The sequence below is a fragment of the Rhopalosiphum maidis genome, chromosome 1 (assembly GCF_003676215.2).
Source record: "Rhopalosiphum maidis isolate BTI-1 chromosome 1, ASM367621v3, whole genome shotgun sequence".
NCBI lineage: Eukaryota > Metazoa > Arthropoda > Insecta > Hemiptera > Aphididae > Rhopalosiphum > Rhopalosiphum maidis.
In genome coordinates, this window is record NC_040877.1 from 54,959,693 (window position 1) to 54,980,249 (window position 20,557).

General features: G+C 24.5%; 2 protein-coding genes across 2 annotated transcripts; both read right to left on the bottom strand.

Annotated features, from left to right (window-relative positions):
* Positions 1-353: 353 nt before the first annotated feature.
* Positions 354-1,862, bottom strand: LOC113550251. The gene is made up of 3 exons (XM_026951983.1): positions 1,727-1,862; positions 817-1,161; positions 354-392 (listed from the first exon to the last, which is right to left on the bottom strand). The coding sequence occupies exons 1-3, from the start codon at positions 1,778-1,780 to the stop codon at positions 354-356; spliced, it is 438 nt and encodes a 145-aa protein (XP_026807784.1). The 5' UTR covers positions 1,781-1,862.
* A 7,358-nt stretch (positions 1,863-9,220) lies between these two features.
* LOC113549740 lies at positions 9,221-10,595 on the bottom strand. Its single transcript, XM_026951195.1, has 2 exons — positions 10,478-10,595; positions 9,221-9,817 (listed from the first exon to the last, which is right to left on the bottom strand). Exons 1-2 carry the CDS (start codon positions 10,526-10,528, stop codon positions 9,494-9,496), a joined length of 375 nt encoding a protein of 124 aa, XP_026806996.1. The 5' UTR covers positions 10,529-10,595; the 3' UTR covers positions 9,221-9,493.
* Positions 10,596-20,557: the final 9,962 nt, after the last annotated feature.

Sequence of the window (20,557 nt, forward strand, 5' to 3'; positions counted from 1 at the left end):
CTTCAATATTAAAGTTAACAACATAAAATGCGTTCTACTGAACGCAAATTTGAAATCATGTATGTTGTATGACGTAAGTAAGACAAAGACAACATATGGAGGTATAATGTCCTCTTAACCAATACACATAGTTACATCTAAGTATATTATTATTCATTACGTTGAATTTTTATTAAACAACTAATACAACCATGTCGTTTGCTATTTCGGTGTTCAGTGGTTTGTTAAGCATCCATTTTCGTTCACTGATAGCTTTTGATTTAATATTGTGCTGTGATTAACAGAGTTCCAGAGTACATAATATTCCAAGTAATCATAAGGAATTCATTCGGGTAAACGGTATAATATGTATTTCAAAGAAATAAATCCACAAACATATAGTGTTCTAGCACCTATTTAATTTATAAATACAGGAATATAAATCAAATAAACATATTATTTCTTTTGTTTTGTTTTTGGCTATAAATTAATAATTGTGTATTATTTATTTGAATTAAAATTAAAAATTAATTATTATATTTTATTATAAAACATACTAGGTTTTTAATGTTTTTAATTAATACAGCATAAAAAAGAGGGAAATATATTCTATTACCATTGATAATGCTGCCAAGTTATTAACAATGATTGCTGTAATTGACTATTCTACTGGTCCTAGTGAATCAACAGGAAATTGTTTGTTTATATTTTTTATCTATGTTGAATATTTTGATTTTTTTTATTTAACTGATTGCGGTTTTTAGGATGTGCATTTTTACGTTTGTTTTTTTTCCCCCAGTTAATTTTTTTAATGCGGGACGATATTTTGTTACCAACCCAGAATACTTTTCTATCAAAGCGCTCCAATCCGTTATTCATTTTGGATATTCCTTTCTTAATTGATACCTTCATACGATGCCTTATTGATTTTTCTTTTTTTCTTTTTTTCCTTTCAATTTCGTACTCTTCTACTAATTGATTTATAGTATATTGTAAGTACTGTGGCGTAATCATTTTTATTGGTCTTTTAGATAATATCCAAGCAAGGTTAATAATGATTTTTGTAGGAAATCTTAAAATATTCCATACAAATTTAGCAGGCACTTTAATAGTTATCCAAATAATTCCTTTGACAGTATAGATTGGTATTTTGATTATTTTAAATCCATTGGTTTTATTCTCCTTAAAAAGAAAAAAATAATAATAAGAATTTTAACGTGATTCCGATTACAAAATAAACTAAGTATTATTACAAAAATTTGTACCATTATGCATGTATTAAGACTCGTACACGACCAATGTACAATACTTACATAATAATTAATGATATGTACAATACATTAATTAATATAATTTTAAAATAAACAAAACTGTAAATTAAAGAGTACCTATTTTATCAATTAAATTGGTATATACACGTTTTGACGTTTTAATCGTTTTTTATGTTTTCACGGTAAATAACTCAATATTTTAAGTTTCTAATGACTGTAATGATAAAATACACTAATATTAATATTTACATACACATACAATTTTACATTACAATTATAAGAATTCTCATGGATTTGTATTGTACTCACTAAGAGGTTAGGTACTAAAGTAATTCAGTTTAATATACTTATATACATTATTTGTATGGAATATCTATCGAATGATATTGATTGCAGTAGAGAATTAGAACACTCCACTTGTTATACATGAATATATAATTATAAACATATAGAAAAGTGTACATTTAACAACTTACTTGTGTTAGATACAAAACTACCACCGATAATGCAAATATCTGGATGAGTTTCATTTGAAATATAGTTAATAATCATTAAATAAAATTTATTTTTAATAATTGAATAATATTATTTTTACTTCAAGTATATTTAAAACGACAAGCTACAAAGTTAACACATAATTAATAAGTCGTTACATATATCCTGCATTTTTCCTAATAATATGTATTATAACAATAACAGGTAATTCAACAAAAATAATTTACTAAACAATTATGTAACAATTATCATTGGTACGTCATTTGGAATACTTTTTAAAAACTTCAGTCAACAATAATGCAGAGGGAACATATATTTGTCAATTTGTTTTGAAAGGTTTATATACTTGTATTTAAAAATTATAAATGGATGTTTTAACATTAGCATAATACATTTATATAATGACAATGCCATGAATATACGATATATACCTATCAAAAATTCGACTTCAATAATAATTATAATTATGCAATAGGTAGATAATAAGACACCGTGTACTTTTTATTTTTATTTTCTATTTGGGTTTACATATCTATTATGGTTAAAGATAAATACCTTTTTTTTTTAAATACTATAAAAAAGGCGAATGGTTAACTATCCCTAATAGTTGTTTTGTCAATCTATCTTTTAAAGATAAAACAATTTATTTTTACATTTAGATATTTTAAAACGAATACGAATACTTAAAAAATATAGGGACGGACAGGACACATATATTTTGCCTAGTGCCATTTAGGTTAACTCGTTTAAATGCGTTGCATATAGAAATCAATGATTCATTATATTTTAAGAGGCCGTTCTGGTAGCGAAAAATCGACCGTAAAAACATGCTTTCGTACTTCCCATTTTCCTCAGCTCTCGATAGTCGTAGGAACATGATTTATACATAAAAATAAACTTGAGAAGTTCCTCTAGACAATCTCGTTCCAGATTTTTGAATTTTTTTTCCAAACCGGAGATATTTGCATTTGAAATTTTCAAAATTTTTAAAATTTTTAAAAAATCATATAAAATAGAAAAAAAAGATATCAAAAAAGTGGAACGCAGTCCTCTAGAGGAACTTCTCAAGTTTATTTTGGTGTATAAATCATGTTTCTACGACTAACGAGAGCTGAGGAAAATGAGAAGTACGAAAACATGTTTTTGATTAAAAAAAATCATAAATTTACAGTCGTCATGTGCTGCTCTGCTAAGTATAGCGGCAGCGTTCGAAAACAATGTTAATACCACCATCCTGCGCGCGACTGCAGCCGTACCGCACCATTGGTCTAAACTGGTTCTCATATCGCAGTTTATAAATAATTATTGTCAATACGATAACAATAATGTTGGTGACCGAATATATTTTAACCGATATCGAATTTTATAATTCGTGTATTATTATTCTGCATGCCGTACTAAATATCTCACGTCATCATAAAATTATTATAATTTGTTTAAATTTTTGACAGATTCATTTTACGTTATATTTTTAAAAAAAGGTGGGCAAGTGTGAAGTGAGTATCGCTCTTCTGTATAGTAGAGATGAAAAGTAAGTTACTACCTTAGATCATATACTAGTGTATACTGTATAGTATAAGATCACTACTAATGGATGTGTTAAATTTCAATGCAATGACAGGTATCATTGTATACGAAAAACGATTCTGAACGGAGATGATTTGTCAGTCTAGAATAATTTAGTAAAATCGAAAATTGTAATGGTCTATAAATAGTTTAAAGAAATTTTAATTAATTTGAAAATTATTAATCGTAAATATATAACATAATATATAATCAAAAAATCGATTTATTTAAAAGTCCCCGTTTTTCAATTAGTATGTCTAACAGTGATTCGTGTTTACTTACTTACGCGTACATACCTACTTAGATTAATAACTGTAAATGAATAAAACGACAAACATATAGGTAATCGTAATACGAAATTTTATTTTGAATTTTTTACATATTTTTCAATAATTTTATCGTTTAGTGTATATAATAAGTAATCTATTTTTCATCAATTACAATGAATTTTTCTTACTAAATTTCGATAGGTAATGAAAAAATAAGTATACTTTAAAAATAATAGATTTTTTTTTAAATAGGATTTGATACATTTTAAATACTCACCAATTTCATCTATTGGCGTCTAATATATTTTATATTTGAGATAAATTTATTAATATATAGTACATACATTTATATTATTTTATACATTTTTAATAAACATGAGTTGAAAGTAAAATCGTATTATTTAAAAGGTATTTTTTTTTTTTTAATTCGATTTAATAGGTATCGATATATTTATTAAAGACATATTATCTATATGTTTTGGCGATTTTAAGTATGTATAAGTGCATGCTTTTTTAACTAATTTTTAATACATGAATTTCCGAGTCATAGTTATTAATAAAATTTATTTTCTTAGGTTTAGTATCAGAGAATATCAAGGTATTCAATTCAAATAATTGATAGACAAAAACACACTTGGAAAAATGGTGGAAAACGATTTTTTTAAATTATGGGGTTGATTTACGGCATGTCGGGACTAGTGATGGGGATATTCTTCGTTGCAATAGTTATTTTAACTATACTTGTGGATACATTTTTGTATCAAAAATTTTGGCAAGACTTTTCTAGTATTACCTACCTATATAATTTAATACTTCGATCTTATAAAAACAACTAGGTACATTAAAGAGCAAGAGTTTGATGCGTTGGAAATAAAAAACTTTTAGCGTCATAAAAAAAAAAACAATAATTATCCGAATTTGTAGCATGAAATGGTTTAAAACCATCAAAATTAATAATGTATAAATATATATTATGTTTATATATATATAATTCATATATTTATATGAATTAATGTAGTGATTAATATATTGATTTGTTTAATTTGAATGGACATTTTTTATACTTATAACTATAAATTAAGTTGTAATTATATTTTATTTATAACGTTATATTAATCGATGACAATAAATTATAAACTATTAGTATTATTAAATTGTTACTGATGGTTTTTTAAATAAGAACTATGTTGTAAAATAGCTTTTATAGTTTAAGTATTTCCATACATATTTAGGGAACAGAAACTTCAATCAATAATAAAATTAGTTTGTAAACGCGCAAGCGAGCGCGCACTTATCATATTCAAATTTCAAATTACGCAAGTGATATAAATACAAAATAGCATTGACGCGAAACGTTCTAAACGGCGGACTGTGTAATAATAATGTGCCGCTCCCGAGACTAGTGCGCGTAGTCCCGTTTTAGGGAAAGTGGGCGTGGTTACGGGTGACAGCCGCGGCGGCGATATGAAATTCAACACCATCTCTTGAGCGTTATATACGTTTCATTTTTACCAGAACGGCCTCATGCTGAAAATTTTCGTTAAAATTTAGTTTCATTAATGACAACATTTATTTCCTACTTTTATGTTTTTTTGTATGTATCAACAACGACAACAACTACATAAATATTTTAAAATATATCTGTTTAAATCAATGTCTCTAGTAGGAAATTTGTAAAGATCACCTAACCTTAACGGGTTTTTGCAATAGTTAAATTATAAATCTGCAAAATGTAAGACGTTTGACATTTGGTCTAGGTCGGCAAGGAGCTTAAAATCTTTTTACATAGATAATATTTAATTTATTGTGAATAGAAAAACTATTATATTAATTTGTTTATTTAAGTAGTCCATATCAGCGGTTCCCAACCTTTTTAGTTGTGTCTTGTGTGGACCACCAATTTTTTAAAAAAAATCCCTGAAATCAACTAATGACTAATAATAAATATTTATACATCAATATATAAGAAATAGAAGAATTTAAAAAACAATTGATTATTAAGAAAAAAACTTTATTCAACTTAATCAACAAGTTAAAGGTTAGACAATTCAATATGTTTTTTGACATTACTTGTCCTTTACGAAAGAATCAATTTCTAGATTAAAACTGGATAGTCTTAGTCTTAAAATTAATCACTCTCAACATTCAGTTTATTCCAGTGTAATATATTGTAGTTAATATTGATTAAATATTATTATAAATAGAAATTGCATTATGTATATAATAATATTATTTTAAATAACGTATATACGTTAGTAATTTTTATAATATATGGTCCACGGTCCACTTGTAGTTATTCTTAATAATTTTATTCCAAAATTATTACTTCAACAACGCCCATCAGACGATATTATAATTATTTGTATAAATATATCAACAAACTAATATTTTTAAAAAATTTTGACCGATTAAATTAGAATAAATATTTAGTTTGCTGGACAATACTATGGTCAATGAAAAATATATGTATATCCATAACAAATAATAATGTGTGAGCATAAAATAAGTATGACTGGTATAAGTAATCAACATTTAAACATGAATAAAGGATAAATAATATACTAAACAATTTTACGTTATTATTATCTTAATTGATATTCAGTGACCAGTATCAAATTTTAGTAAACAAATAAAACTATATTTTACGAAATTTCACTAGACACACATATAATAAAATCGTTATAAAACAAACTCATCAAATAATAGTTTAAAATTAACTTAGTTTTAAAAATACATAAAATATCAAAGAGATATCAATAGTTTAGTAACCTAAATAGTATCTATTACTTCAGTATTTTAATATTAGATTATTTAAATGTTATATTATTATACCTACGATAATATTTCGCCTGTTATTTAATTTAGGTACCTACATAATACAATGTATACATGAAAGTGTGAAGCATTTCTGTTCGATAAGTGTGTATCATTATAAAATATTAAAACAACTGTTGATTACAATATGTAATTATTAGAAATATTAAAAAAAAAAATAGAGGTACATAATGATTATTCTATAATAATAAAACATATGGAATTGCACAGATAGTTTTTTTCGGAAATAGTTTACTCGTCATGTAGATTAACAGTACCGGCGCTAGGTATTGCGGGGCCCTGGATAAGGTATTAGCCATTAGGTACCCCAGAGTAGCCCATTCTAATATTATACATGTATGATGTGTAGTATAGAACAAGGGCGCACCCAAGGGGGTGGCTAACGGACCTTAGCCCCCCCAAAAAATGGCTAGCCCCAAACATTTTGATAATTTGATTAGGTGTATTGACTTTAAATTATTATATAAAAAAATTATCAACTAACGAAATTGAAATATTAGGTATAACATAATATTACATATTTATAGCTGTCATTCCGGGCCCTCTATTTATATTATTATAAATACTATTAATATTTAAGAATGATTTGAATTTAGCCCACCCCCCCCAAAAAAAAAAAAATATCCTGGGTGCGCCCCTGGTATATAATAATACATTTATAGACTTGTTATTTGTTTATTTAAATTGTAATTATGTAAAATGTGTCTCACGGTATTAAGATGATAATTAAAAATCGCGGGACCCTGGACATTTGTCCCATTTGTCCTCCCCTAGCGCCGGCACTGTAGATTAGTAACAATTTGTATAATGATATTTAAAAATGTTATCGTTTATTGAACTTTTAATGTAGAATTTATTTTGAATTCTGAAAAGTCATTTATTTTATTTTTAGTATTATAGTACGATGAAATATTTTTTGCAAAAATATTGCATTTATAATATTATCATTAGAATTTAATTGTAATAATAATCATAATATGTATTTATACTATATATAGACTTATGCAACTCAAAATTGAATAAAATATCTCTGGAAATACTATTTAACAGTAAAATAAACTTCATAGTATAAATACATAATAACTTAAAATACATAAAAGTTTAAGTTTCTAAATTATAACAAAATATTAATAATTAACATCGTTATTGCATGTTTATCTTTAAAAAAAAGTAATTTCCTTCAAATTTGAACTTGAAATCCAATAAAAAAAAATTTTCTTGTATACCTATATTATTTATTAGATTTTATGGTTCCTACTTATGAGGACCATAGTATTGCATTTTTAAGTATTTTTTGTGAATACTTTTTATTTATATAAACTGTAGAAAATAAAACTAAAAAAATTATTCATGCCTATAAATAGCTCAAAAATACTTAAAATATTTGGACAATTTTAATTTTATTATATAATGGAAATAATAGTATAAACGTTAAACATTTAATGAAAATTTTAAGTATCCAATAACATATTTTTTTTTTTTAAGTAATTATTATTTTACAGGTTAATATTCAATATTTCAGAAATCAGAAATCACTCCTATTTTTTTTAAATCAAACCATTTTTGCTGTCCCTCAAAAAGTGATAACCATCAGATATAAAAAACACATACATCATTTTAAAATCGTTCTGCTGGGAATCTAAAAACAATAATAATAGACTTTGTTTACGTTTAATATTGTGATATGGATACATTATAACTCATCACCACATCTGAGTATAAGAAATATTCAGAAAGTAAAAAACTACGTTTTGACTTTTTTATGTATTCAAGTCCAAAAGGGTGTACGCAAAATTTGGTTCTTGTAACACAAATAGCAATTATTTTAAATAAAATGTTATAATATTGCCATATTGGAAATTTTACTTTATAAATAAAAAAAATATAATACATTGTGCTTGAGATAACCATATTTTAATGTAAAAAATCATGTGTAATAAACATTTTTTTTTATGTAAGGCATATTAAATATCTACATAATTGTTCCCACATAATATGAAATGGAGTTGTATGAAAAATTCCTAAATTAAAAAGATAAGATCAATTTTATAAATACATACTTACTATGCTCATTGCACACATTAAACGACATCGATGATAAACAAAACAACGTTATTTTAGGTTCACTATATACCCGAAACTAAGTCGTCTTAATAAAAAATTAATTGAGTTTAATGTTTTAGTATTTTAACTGCCTAATAACTTATTTAATATTTAAATGTTATTCAAAACTTAGTATAGGTTGCATAAGTTATTTTTAGAAAAAAATGCTGTACTATAATTAACATATTATATTGTTAGTATTGTTTAAATATAATTATATTAGAACAAAAACGTGCAACATGGTGAATATACAATAATATAAACATTAAATCAACAGTTTGAAGTTGTTGTTATTATAATCAATCTTTAGAACATTTTGAAAGGCTGGTTAGAGATACACATATTATATTATTGGTCTCTATTGCCACATATTTTTTTCATTGTTTAATTGGTAAATGCTAAATTTTGTGCAATTGATTTATACAATTGATTTGTTTAATTATTGGAACAATTCTTAATAACTTGAAATATTTAGTAGTATAATTTTAGTACAACAACAAAAACTAATATAATTGGTATAATAATAATAATCATAATATAAACTATACTAAACATCTTTGATTTAATATATTATAATTTATAAGCATAGATTCAAACATTATCCACATTTAGTATTATTTTAATATAAGTACTAAAAAGAAAATTTAAAAATTATATTTTAATATGAAAGTAATAGCAAAAAAAAAAAATGTATTATAGATTACAAATAGTCATTGTAATATTTTTCTTAAAATTATGTAATAATAACAGAAAAAGTAAATTGAATATGAATTATATTTGAATATAGTTTCCAATAAACGGTGGTGAAGAGGTGAAACTACAAATGTTCGTACCACCTCAAACCTCGATTACAAACATAAGAAAAAGAAATAAAAGGTTCTTTGAATTCAATTAGATAATTATTAAAAATAAATTCATGAAAATACTATATTTAAATGTATTTTATAACATCATATCTTTTTCATTACTTAATCACTAATCGGTTTCAATGTTGACACCCTTAGGTAAATTATTACTTATGACAGTTGTAGCCCACTGTTGTCGTATTGATGATGGTAGATTATTCCAAACTTGTATCTTTGTTTCAAATTTTGATCCAGTTTTGGTTTCACATTTCATTGGACCAATTCCAACATCAACACATCGTATACCATGTTTTATGTTTCGTTTAATCCATGTCAACAATTGTTTTGTATTTGGATTGCTTTTTTTGAAGGTATTATTGAAAACTTTGGAGTTAGCCATTGACATATTATTGGGTGTTCTTATCGTTTTAACATCTCCGGGCTTACACCAAACCTTCAACAATAAATTATTACACAACAGTTAATTTTAATTTATTTAATCATAAAAATATTAATTCAACTGCTATTGAAGCTATAAAAATAATATTATACGCGGAGTTTCTTTTTTTTTTAAAAAAAAAACATAAGCTAATTAAGGTATTTATTTTGTTTATAATATAAGAGTCTATAGTTATTGGATTAAAATTATATCTAAGAGTTTAAAATGTGTTTACAAATACTATCATGTACGAGAAAGTAGAATATAAAAATCTCTATTCTAAACAAAAAATAACAATAATATTATGATACCAGTAAATAATGATAATATACCGTAAATACTATCAGATCATGAATGCATGACAGATACATTTTATTTTGATTTACTCAGATGATCAAGATGAAAGAATTTGAAAATGATCAAGTACTTATAACACACACATACATACACACACACACACACAAACCATAATACTTGAATATCTTTTACAATAAGTAATCACGTTTAGTTTATAATAACCAATTTTTTTGTTACAAAAGTTATAATGGTTTGATAATATGCCGTATCAACTCGTAAAATAATTACATACTATTACTCGTTTATAGTCTGGAAAGGAATTATATGACAATTACAAACATTTAACAAAACAAATAAGAATTTGTTATAAATTCTTACCTTACACACACTAAATGATATTAAAAATAAACAAAACCACAAAATTTTCATTTTAAATTTACTTATGAACTACACTTAGTCCTCAATAGTCGTAAAATAAAATAATTGTCAAAAATAACATGTAATGATTACTGCTTTAGTATTTATAGATTTTTAAATGTTACTCAAAACCTAGTATTTTGAATAGATTATTTTTTTTTAAAAAAAAAAACGTTGTAATATAATTATTTACAATTAAGAATTGTTTAAAAATTATTATGTAAGAAACTAAACATATGCGTGCAATATTTATTTTATGGAAATAGGTACTAATATATACAATGATCATTATAATTACACGAAGTCTTTAAAATACTTTGAAAAATAAATAATGTTGGTTGTTACATGTAATATTTATTTTCATTTTTTAAGTAAGGTAAGTATAGAGCTATAAATTATATATTATTTTCTATTATTGGAATGATACGTTATAATTTTGGTTATACAATGGATTTTTTTTTTTAATAAAAATAATATCAATATTTTAATAGATAAAATTAAAATACCTTATATTATAATAATATGTAATAATATATATCAAGTAGATAATTAAATAGGCAAATATTTTTGTGTATATTTAAAAATACCGATAAAACATAGTATAGTCATTTATTTACCAATTATATATTACACAGTAAGATCAGGTTTAAACCAAAATGTCTCAATGTTGGAATTGGTGTATTAATTGATTAATTAAAAAATAATAATAAATATATATCTTAAGAGGACGTTATACACGTATGTGTTGGCTCTGTCTTATACACGCGTAACATAGCTAAAACCTGTTTTGCGCGGGACAACTCTACTCCCTCGATATTTTAATCAAAACAATCAAAATTATAAATCCCATTGGGAAGAACTTTACCTGTGACGTAGCGTTTTAATTTTTTTGATAACATGAATGCAATTAAAGTTATCGGTTTTAGAACTTTAGGTTTTTTTTCATTTAATTATTAAAAATTATTGGTTACCACTATCAAAAATATTATCTGTAAATCCCAATGGGATTTATAATTTTGGTAATTTTGATATAAATATCGAGGTAGTAAAGTTGTCCCACGCAAAACAGTTTGTAACTATGTTACGCGTGTATAAGACAGAGACAACACACGTGGGTATAGCGTCCTCTTAACGTATCGTTTATTGTCTTTTATAATGGTAATAAAGTGATATCATGTTTCTATTATAATGGGTGATGATTTACAGGATTTGACACAATATGTCATAATTCACGAATAAAAATAGTAGTAATAACTCATTAGTAATAAAAATATAACAGTATTAATGAAACATTCATAGTTTCTACAATTTTAAATAGGTTATATAAATAGAGTGTTGTGGAAGTAATGGGCAAGCGGTCCCCACGACATCGTTGATTTAAACTGGAAAAAAAAGATTATATAAATAGTATATTAATAGACTGAATATCATAATAATTACATTGATTTTTTGAATATTCAAGGAATAAAAATAATGATTTTATTATATTTATTATTTAATTATTTATTAAATAACGTAACTTGGATTTGATTAAAAATAGCTCGTTATTTATTAAGTTAATGTCAATAAAAATTAATTAAGTTAATGAAAATTTAATTTAAAAAAGTTTAGTTAAAAATTTAAAATTAACTTAACTTTAACTTTTTAACTCGTTTATGCCCAGGTTTCGAGCATCATGTAGGTTTTCTTTAATCTATGTTAAGAACATTTATGTAGAATGACAATTTCCCAAAACACTCATATATTCAACAGTATTAGCCATAGATAGGTACATTGTTGGGTCTTCTTATAGTTTTAACGTCACCATAATTACTCCAAATATTTAATAATCAATCAATCCATATTCCACACTGTGTAGTTCATTTTAAATATCAATAAATAATAAAAAAATGAAATTAACTGGAGATGAAGCTACAAAAATATCATTATAGCCTGTTTAATAAAAAAAAAAAAAAAAAAAAAATAAAATACTTTTCAGCTAATCAAAGTCTTTAATATTTATAAAAAAAATCTAGTTGTAGATTAAATGAAATTATATTTAAGATTTTAAATGTATCAATAAATATTATCAGAATACTAACCATGCATGATTTTGTTTTTAAAGAAATAATATTACTGATTTAGTTTAAAAAGAATTGATTTTATCTAATTTAAAATAACAACAATAATATTTGAATATCTACTCTTTTTAAATATATATATATATGTATATAAAATGTAATATGTAGTATAAATGAATCGTACCATCAGAATATAAATACACGAATAAACACCTACATTTTTATTTTGATTTTTTTGAGATCATCTAGTTAAAAAATATTGAACAATGTTAAGTGCTAATAAAATAAACAGTATTTTACATGAATATTGTCATCATTAAATATTATAATATGTATATTTGCCTTATTAGATTATGTATGAAAATACAACGCATTGTCAAATACTTGAGTATTTTTCAAATATTTAATCATGTATAATTCATAATAAACATCATTTGTGCTAGTAAAACTGTAATAGTTTGATGTTTTGAAAGATTATAAAATAATTATAACATGATTACTTATTTATTAGCTAAAATTAAATATTTTATTATAATATTGTCAATATTGACAAGGTTAGTTAAGGGGGAGTGTTGAAGTTCAAACTCCTTCTCATAACCGAAAAAATATAAATTGTATTTTTCATTTTTGATCGATTATATAAAATATTTTATAATCTTATTTGTAATAATGCATAACATAATGGTACTTTCATTGAACTTTGTTTCCCTCAAGTTAGAAGATGTCTTGGTACAGTCTAATATATTTACGACTTTTTAGTGAACTACAAAGACAAATTACACTTCAGGATGCAATAAAAAATAATAACATTTTGCTTCAAGAAAAGAAAAACATAATTAAAAAATATTGCGCAAAAAGGTGTGTACAACACCATGAACCATTACAATATGAACAAATTTACAACCAGCAGTTATTGACGCATTAGAAAAAATGTCGAGTATTTATAAACAGATTCAAAAACAACATCCGAATCTCTTCAACTTCTATCAGCAATAAAAACAAACACTATGATTTCAAATATTAATCCACGTTTTGCATTCAGTGATGTATTTTAGTTTATTATTGAGCAAAGTATACAAACGTAGTCACGTAGAATCAACATTTGGTTGAAACGTTAAGTTAGCAGATACAGCAAAACACGAACTTGAGCAAATAGGACAATATTCTACAAATAACTTCAACACAATTTTTGTAGCTGTAGAATGAATTTGTAAAAAGCACAATTTATTATATACCAGTGACTAAATCGAGACTTGCATCACATCGAACTAACCGTTCTAAAATTATAAAAGACTCCATAGCAGATCATTACAAAAATTATTATTTACATAACATCTTAATTTATTTATCACTAGAGCGCTTTCTCAAACATCGTAATATTTTATCCAACTGCTCCTGCCTTTTTTTTATATATTGAAACGAAACCCTTAGACAATTGACATAGTTGCTTGTACAGAGTTTTTTGAAACCTACAATTTAATTTTACATAATTCCCTAGAAATTTGGATAAATGAGGTAGAAATTAAACCACAACGACAAGTTGATAAAAATATTTGAAACATCCATAATGCCATCGATATGTCTATGCAGATGCGTTTCTAAACGTTCATAGAGTATTACTTGTAATATCAGTTTTGAAAGGTCATTTTTAAAGTTACGTTGCCTGAAAACTTACCTACGATCAACAATGGCAGAATATAGCTTAAATGAACTGGTGTCATTGAATAAACATCGTGATTTAAACGATGAATTTAATGAAATATTTTCTACCCTTTGTCGGGTAAATGTATTATAACAATAATTTGCATTTTATATAGTGTTGATGATAAAAAAAAAACACACTTTTAATGTACTTACAAAATGAATTATAAATATAAATGAATAATGCTATTTACTTATTATTGATGTATCTTTTTTATACATATTTCAGCCTTCCCCTCCCCCCACACACAGCATTATGAAATGCTGTGAATGGGTCTGTAACGTAGTCCTCGTTTAAGATTTATGACTCACAATTAGTCCTCAATATTCATAAAATGAAACTAGTATTTATTGCTTATTTAAACAATATTCAACATCTAACATTTTTATAGGTTATTTTTAGAAAAATGACTGCTGTAGTATAATTATATGAGTCAAGAATTGTTTAAATATTATTATTTAAGAACCTGAACACATGTGTGCAACATTTATGTTAGGTAAATATAAAATAGGTACCGACATACATGTATAATATATTAAATCAACAATTGGTTTAGTTATAATTATACGCAATAGTTTAAACACGGAGCGGTATAAATGATCGGTATTTATTTCATATTTATTTTCATTCTAAGTGATGTAAGTTCTATGCTATCGATTTATATACTATTTTATCATTTGAAAGATTCTTAATAATTCTAGTTGTTTTAACTGCTTACAATTTCTTAATAAAATATAGGTGTTTAAAGTATTTTGATACGACAGGTATTATCGATACATAATTTTTATTGTTTGTTAAATTAGTAAATCAAAACCGGATTTAAACTGTACTTTTCTAGATAGCGATAACTAGCTAATAACTATGGTATTTTCCGGGTAAAACAGTATTTCACAGTCGATATTATACTGTTGTTTATTAATATTATCAAAGATTCATAATATTTATAATATTTCCTATTATTTTCTGACGAAATAAACATAAAACGTAAAAAAAAAATAATCAAAATTGACAATATAGCGTGGAAAGTTTTAGATGTCATAACAAAATATAATATTATTGTCTTATTATATGAATCAGGTAATATATTTTTAATTTAATTCTAACTAAAAAAATTAATAACGATTCTGATTGTAAGCATAGTCTGATATTATAATTATGTTTTATTTTAATTCATTGAAATAAGAATGAAATTAACAGTCATGTTATCTAATTATTAAAGTAAAAGTTATACATTTATTTTTCAATTTTTAAATAATAACAAACTGTTAAGCGTTTTATAAATTAAACAGGTTAATCGCTATGCGTACCATTTTTGGTACATAGTTCATTTGCCATTTGAAAAAATCAGCGTTCATGCCTTATTTACTAATAAATTTTTTTAAATATTATTATTATTATTATTTATTTAAAAAAATGAGTTTATAATATATCAAAATGCTGATTGAAAATTTATTTTCCGGATAAATTACGGAATATTTTCCTGTGTTTAAATCATATTAACGTGTTCCATAATAGCAACACATAATAGTACACATAACACTTTTTGGCATTTGGCAAAGACTCCAGTACTAATAATGGCACCTACTAACTACACAAAAACTTATTGGCAAAACACTAAGTGTACCAAAAATGGTAGACGTAGCTTTCCCGGCAATGTACGGAAAAATAACGTAACCTGTGAAACAATATTTAAATATTGCCGAAAATCTCTAAAACATTTTGTATTGTTTTGTCTGTATAAATAATAATTAAATAACATATAAAATCTGGTATATGAAATTTCGTAAAATTACAATATTTTAATATAGAATATCATATTACGTATTATTCGTGTTCTTACGAATTGCTATAGATTCAGTACTTTATAATATATATATATATATATATATCTAGGTCTTGTTCGAAATATTATTATAGGTTCAATGTACTGTTATAATATTAAAAAAAAAAAATAAATAAAATATGATATATTTGTATAATATGACAATATTGTAGGTATTATGTTTCATATAATATCGTAACCGCAGTACTTGCGCAACCACAGTTAATGTGAATTATGATGATCACAAGTTTAGTTGGTGTTGTAAGATGACCTCCTCTAAATATTTTAATCCTAAACTGCCACCAAAAACAAATTCGAAGCTCGGGGTCCCGTGTACATAAACGTGATGTACGACGATATTTTATTTAAAGTTACTTTATAGTAGGGGTTGGAAACTTATGGACCGAGAACTGCATCCGAATTAGGTTAAATCATGCCAAAATCAATAGGGTTTACGATTTCTACGTTGTTTAGCATGGCATGTTAGAGCGCTGTTCATCTGGACTTTGATTGGCCAATGATTTTTCCTATCATAAAGAATGTCCTTAATAGTTGTATTTTCTACTCCCTAGTTATTTTATTCAACAAAACTGGAGTGAGTGATCTCGAAGGTCACCATCTTTTTTTAAGACGTTTATATGTAGAATTCTATTGTGTTAAAACCTTTCGATAATTGTTTTAATCCGTTGGTAAACAGAACTACCTAACGGAGAATTATTAAAATATAAAAAAAGAATTATCCCATTAATTTCGAGTGTATATTTGGCATGGGTATAATACTAGAATAAGACTAATAAGAGCTAAATTGTTCTTTCGATAGAAGAGACGATATCATTATTATAGCAACCAGGAAATCTGAATATATTTAGGCACGACTTTCCTCTAATAAAATTTATAAATTATTAGAGAAATAAGAGTACACGATTCTACTCATGGTCATGGTTGTTTCAGAATCAATAATACCTTTTTATATGAATAACGTAATACAAATTTATGTTTTTAGTTTTCCCAAAATGTGTGCTAAAGAGAAAGCCTTGTAGATTGAAATGGTACCAGATTTAAAATACACTGATTTAATCAACTATTTAAAAGACAGTAAACGCATGGTTTATATATCGTAGAACAAACTGACCTGAAATAGCTAGAGAAATCTTATGTCACTATAATGCTATAGGTACATTTGGAATACTAACGAGTAGTGACGACTAATATTATAATTTATAACAATAGATTCAAATATTATCTACATTTAATATTAGTTTCTTTCCACACATAGTAACATAAAAATCAAATAATAAATCAACACGATCTTAATATATGTACTGAAAAGGAAACTACTAAATTTAAAAATTATATTTTAAAATAAAAATAACATTGCAATAGGTTTATTAAATGTATGTAATAATAATAACAGGAAAATGTAAATTGAATATGAATTATATTTGAATGTAGTTTCCAATAAACGGTGGTTAAGAGGTGAAACTACAAATGTTCGTATCACCTCAAACCTCGATTACAAATATAATAATAATAAATAAAAGGTTATTTGAATTCAATAAGATAATTATTAAAAATAAATTCATAAAATTACTATATCTTAATGTGTTTTTCATTACTTATTCACTAATCGGTATCAATTTTGACACCCTTAGGTAAATTATTACCTACGATAGTTATAGACCAATGTTTTCGTATGAATGATGGTAGTTCATTCCAAACTTGTATCTTTGTTTCAAATTTTGATCCAGTTTTGGTTTCACATTTCATTGGATTAATTCCAACATCAACACATCGTATATCATTTTGTATGTTTTGTTGAATCCACGTCAATAATTGTTTTGTATTTAAATTGCTTTTTTTCAAGAATTTTTTAAAGTCTTGGGTGTCAGTCATCGATTTATTGATGAGTTTTCTTATCGTTTTAACATCTCCAGCATTACTCCAATCCTTAAAAAAGCAATCATTGCACTCAATGTTTATTTTTTATATTATCAATTATAAAAATATTAGTTTAGTCTCGGTCTCTCGGATAAACTACAACATAGTCCTAGTTTTTTAAAAACAAAAATCATATACTTGTTAGCTAATTAAAGCATTTATTATTTATATAATATAATAACATTTAAGTATGGTGGTCGAACCAAATTTATATTAAAGATTTGAAAATGTATTAATAAATATGTGTTATCATTAATGAAAAAGTTTTTTTTTTAAAGAGAAAAAATACTGCTAACTAAAAAATAATTTCTTTTACCAATTTAAAATTGTTTGATAAACAATAACATTAATATTTAATTATCTATAGTATATAAATCATATGTATATATATAAACAAAACAATTATAGAATCTCCTGCATATACTAGCGCGATGTATATTAATACATTACAGCGTGAATGCAGAAACCAATATACTTTGGATTTTTAAAATGATCAACTTAAAAGATTTTGAACAATGTTAAATACTTATCACACAAACAGTATTTTACTTCAAAATTAAACATTATAATATTTTCCGTATTATATGATGTATGACAATATAGCGTATTTTCAAATAAGTATTTAAGTCTCTTTAGTATCTTTTAAAATAATAATGTTTTGACTTTTTGAAGTAGGTATTCCAGTTCAATGCTTCTATGCAATAATACATTATTTTATCACAATATAGGTAATAAAATATTATAATATTGTCTATATTATATCATTTAATATACAGTATAAGTGTATTTAAAATTATATATTAAAATTAAAGAAACATGTTTAATAAAAAAATATTTGTGTTACTAATATATTATAATGATTTTATGGAATAACATAGGTATTATAAAACAATTACATAAATTTTCGTTTATATTTTGTAATGAAATTCTATGACGATTTCATAAAGTCCTTAGAATACAAGAATTTTTTTATGAATACATACTTAGTATACATTATATGTTATCAAATATCAATAATAACGAAACCACATAATTCTCATTTTAAGTTAACTATTAAAATTTGGAAGGTAGTTGTCTTTATTTACAAAATAAAGTTTAATATTTTATCTGATACCTTTAAGTTATGTAAACGTTATTCAAAACCTAAAATTCTATAAAGACATTTTCAGTAAAAATACTACCGTATTATTTACTGTTAATATTTATAATATGCAGTTAAGAATTGTTTAAAAACTAGTAGATAAAAACGACACGAATCCAACATCAAATCAAAAGTTTGTTCATTGTGATTATAGAAATCATATATCTAAACACTTTTAGTGGTACGAAATTATCGTTTTTTGAGGTCATATTTATTTTCATTTGTTATACTAATAGGTTTTGACTTATTGATTTGTATATTATTTTATGGAACTAATGCTTAGTAACTCTAATTATTAAATACCCTTTTATTGCTATTAATAAAACCAAAGTATTTCAAAAATAATTTAATATGTTTAAATGACTAAGTTTCAGATTAATTATATTCCTATTTATTTTATATTTATATATATATAAATGGAGATAAGCGATAGGGACGTAGTCTGAGAGGAGGTCCATAAGGTCCAGACCCCCACCCCCTGTAATATCATCGACAATATTTTTTTTGCGCTTGTATACCTAATAAGTATTAATTAATTATATGTTATAGACAAATTATCAAATGATTATACTATATATTATAACAGATTCTATACATAAATATGATTTTTATTTAAATAATAAAAATATTTAAAATAAATTACTATTTTTTTTTAAACTTAACCCTTCTTCTCCCTAAAATAAAATTCTAGCTACGCCCTTTGTAAACAAATAATTGTTAAGCTGTTAAAAGTTATCAATAGGAATAAACAAATTGTACACCTTATTTATATTTTTTTAACGTGAAAAAATATTAAAATGAATTGCTATAAAAAAAATGAACAACAGGTCATTTAAAAAAAAATTTTCGAAACAAATAAGTTACTATAGTAAAAAATTTCTAACTTTGAAAATATTCTTTTTTCTAAATAATGTGCAGCAAAACAAAAGTGTACCTGCCTACTTATAATTTACCAAACTTTACATTTTATATAACTGAATTTTTTTTTCAATTTTAATTCCATTTAATGATTATATATAATAATTAGTATAGCACAATCATATATACGGTATATATATATATATTTGCCAAAGGGTAGACTTCGTATATCTAATGTATTTATGAAGGATTTGTAGATAAGGTAGTCTAATTAAGTGTATCGGTCCTTAACTGAACGATTTATATTCAGGACAACCGGACAATATGAATATATAATGCCTATTACCAAATATTTTGAGCACGGCTTTCTTCTCATCATACGGTTTATAGATTATTGGAGAAATAGAAATTGACAATGTTGTTCATTGTCTTGGATGTTTCAGAATTACAAAATTATTATATTCGATTGTGATTTTCGGAATTACTATTAATTAGGGCAAAAAAGATTGAGATGATTAAC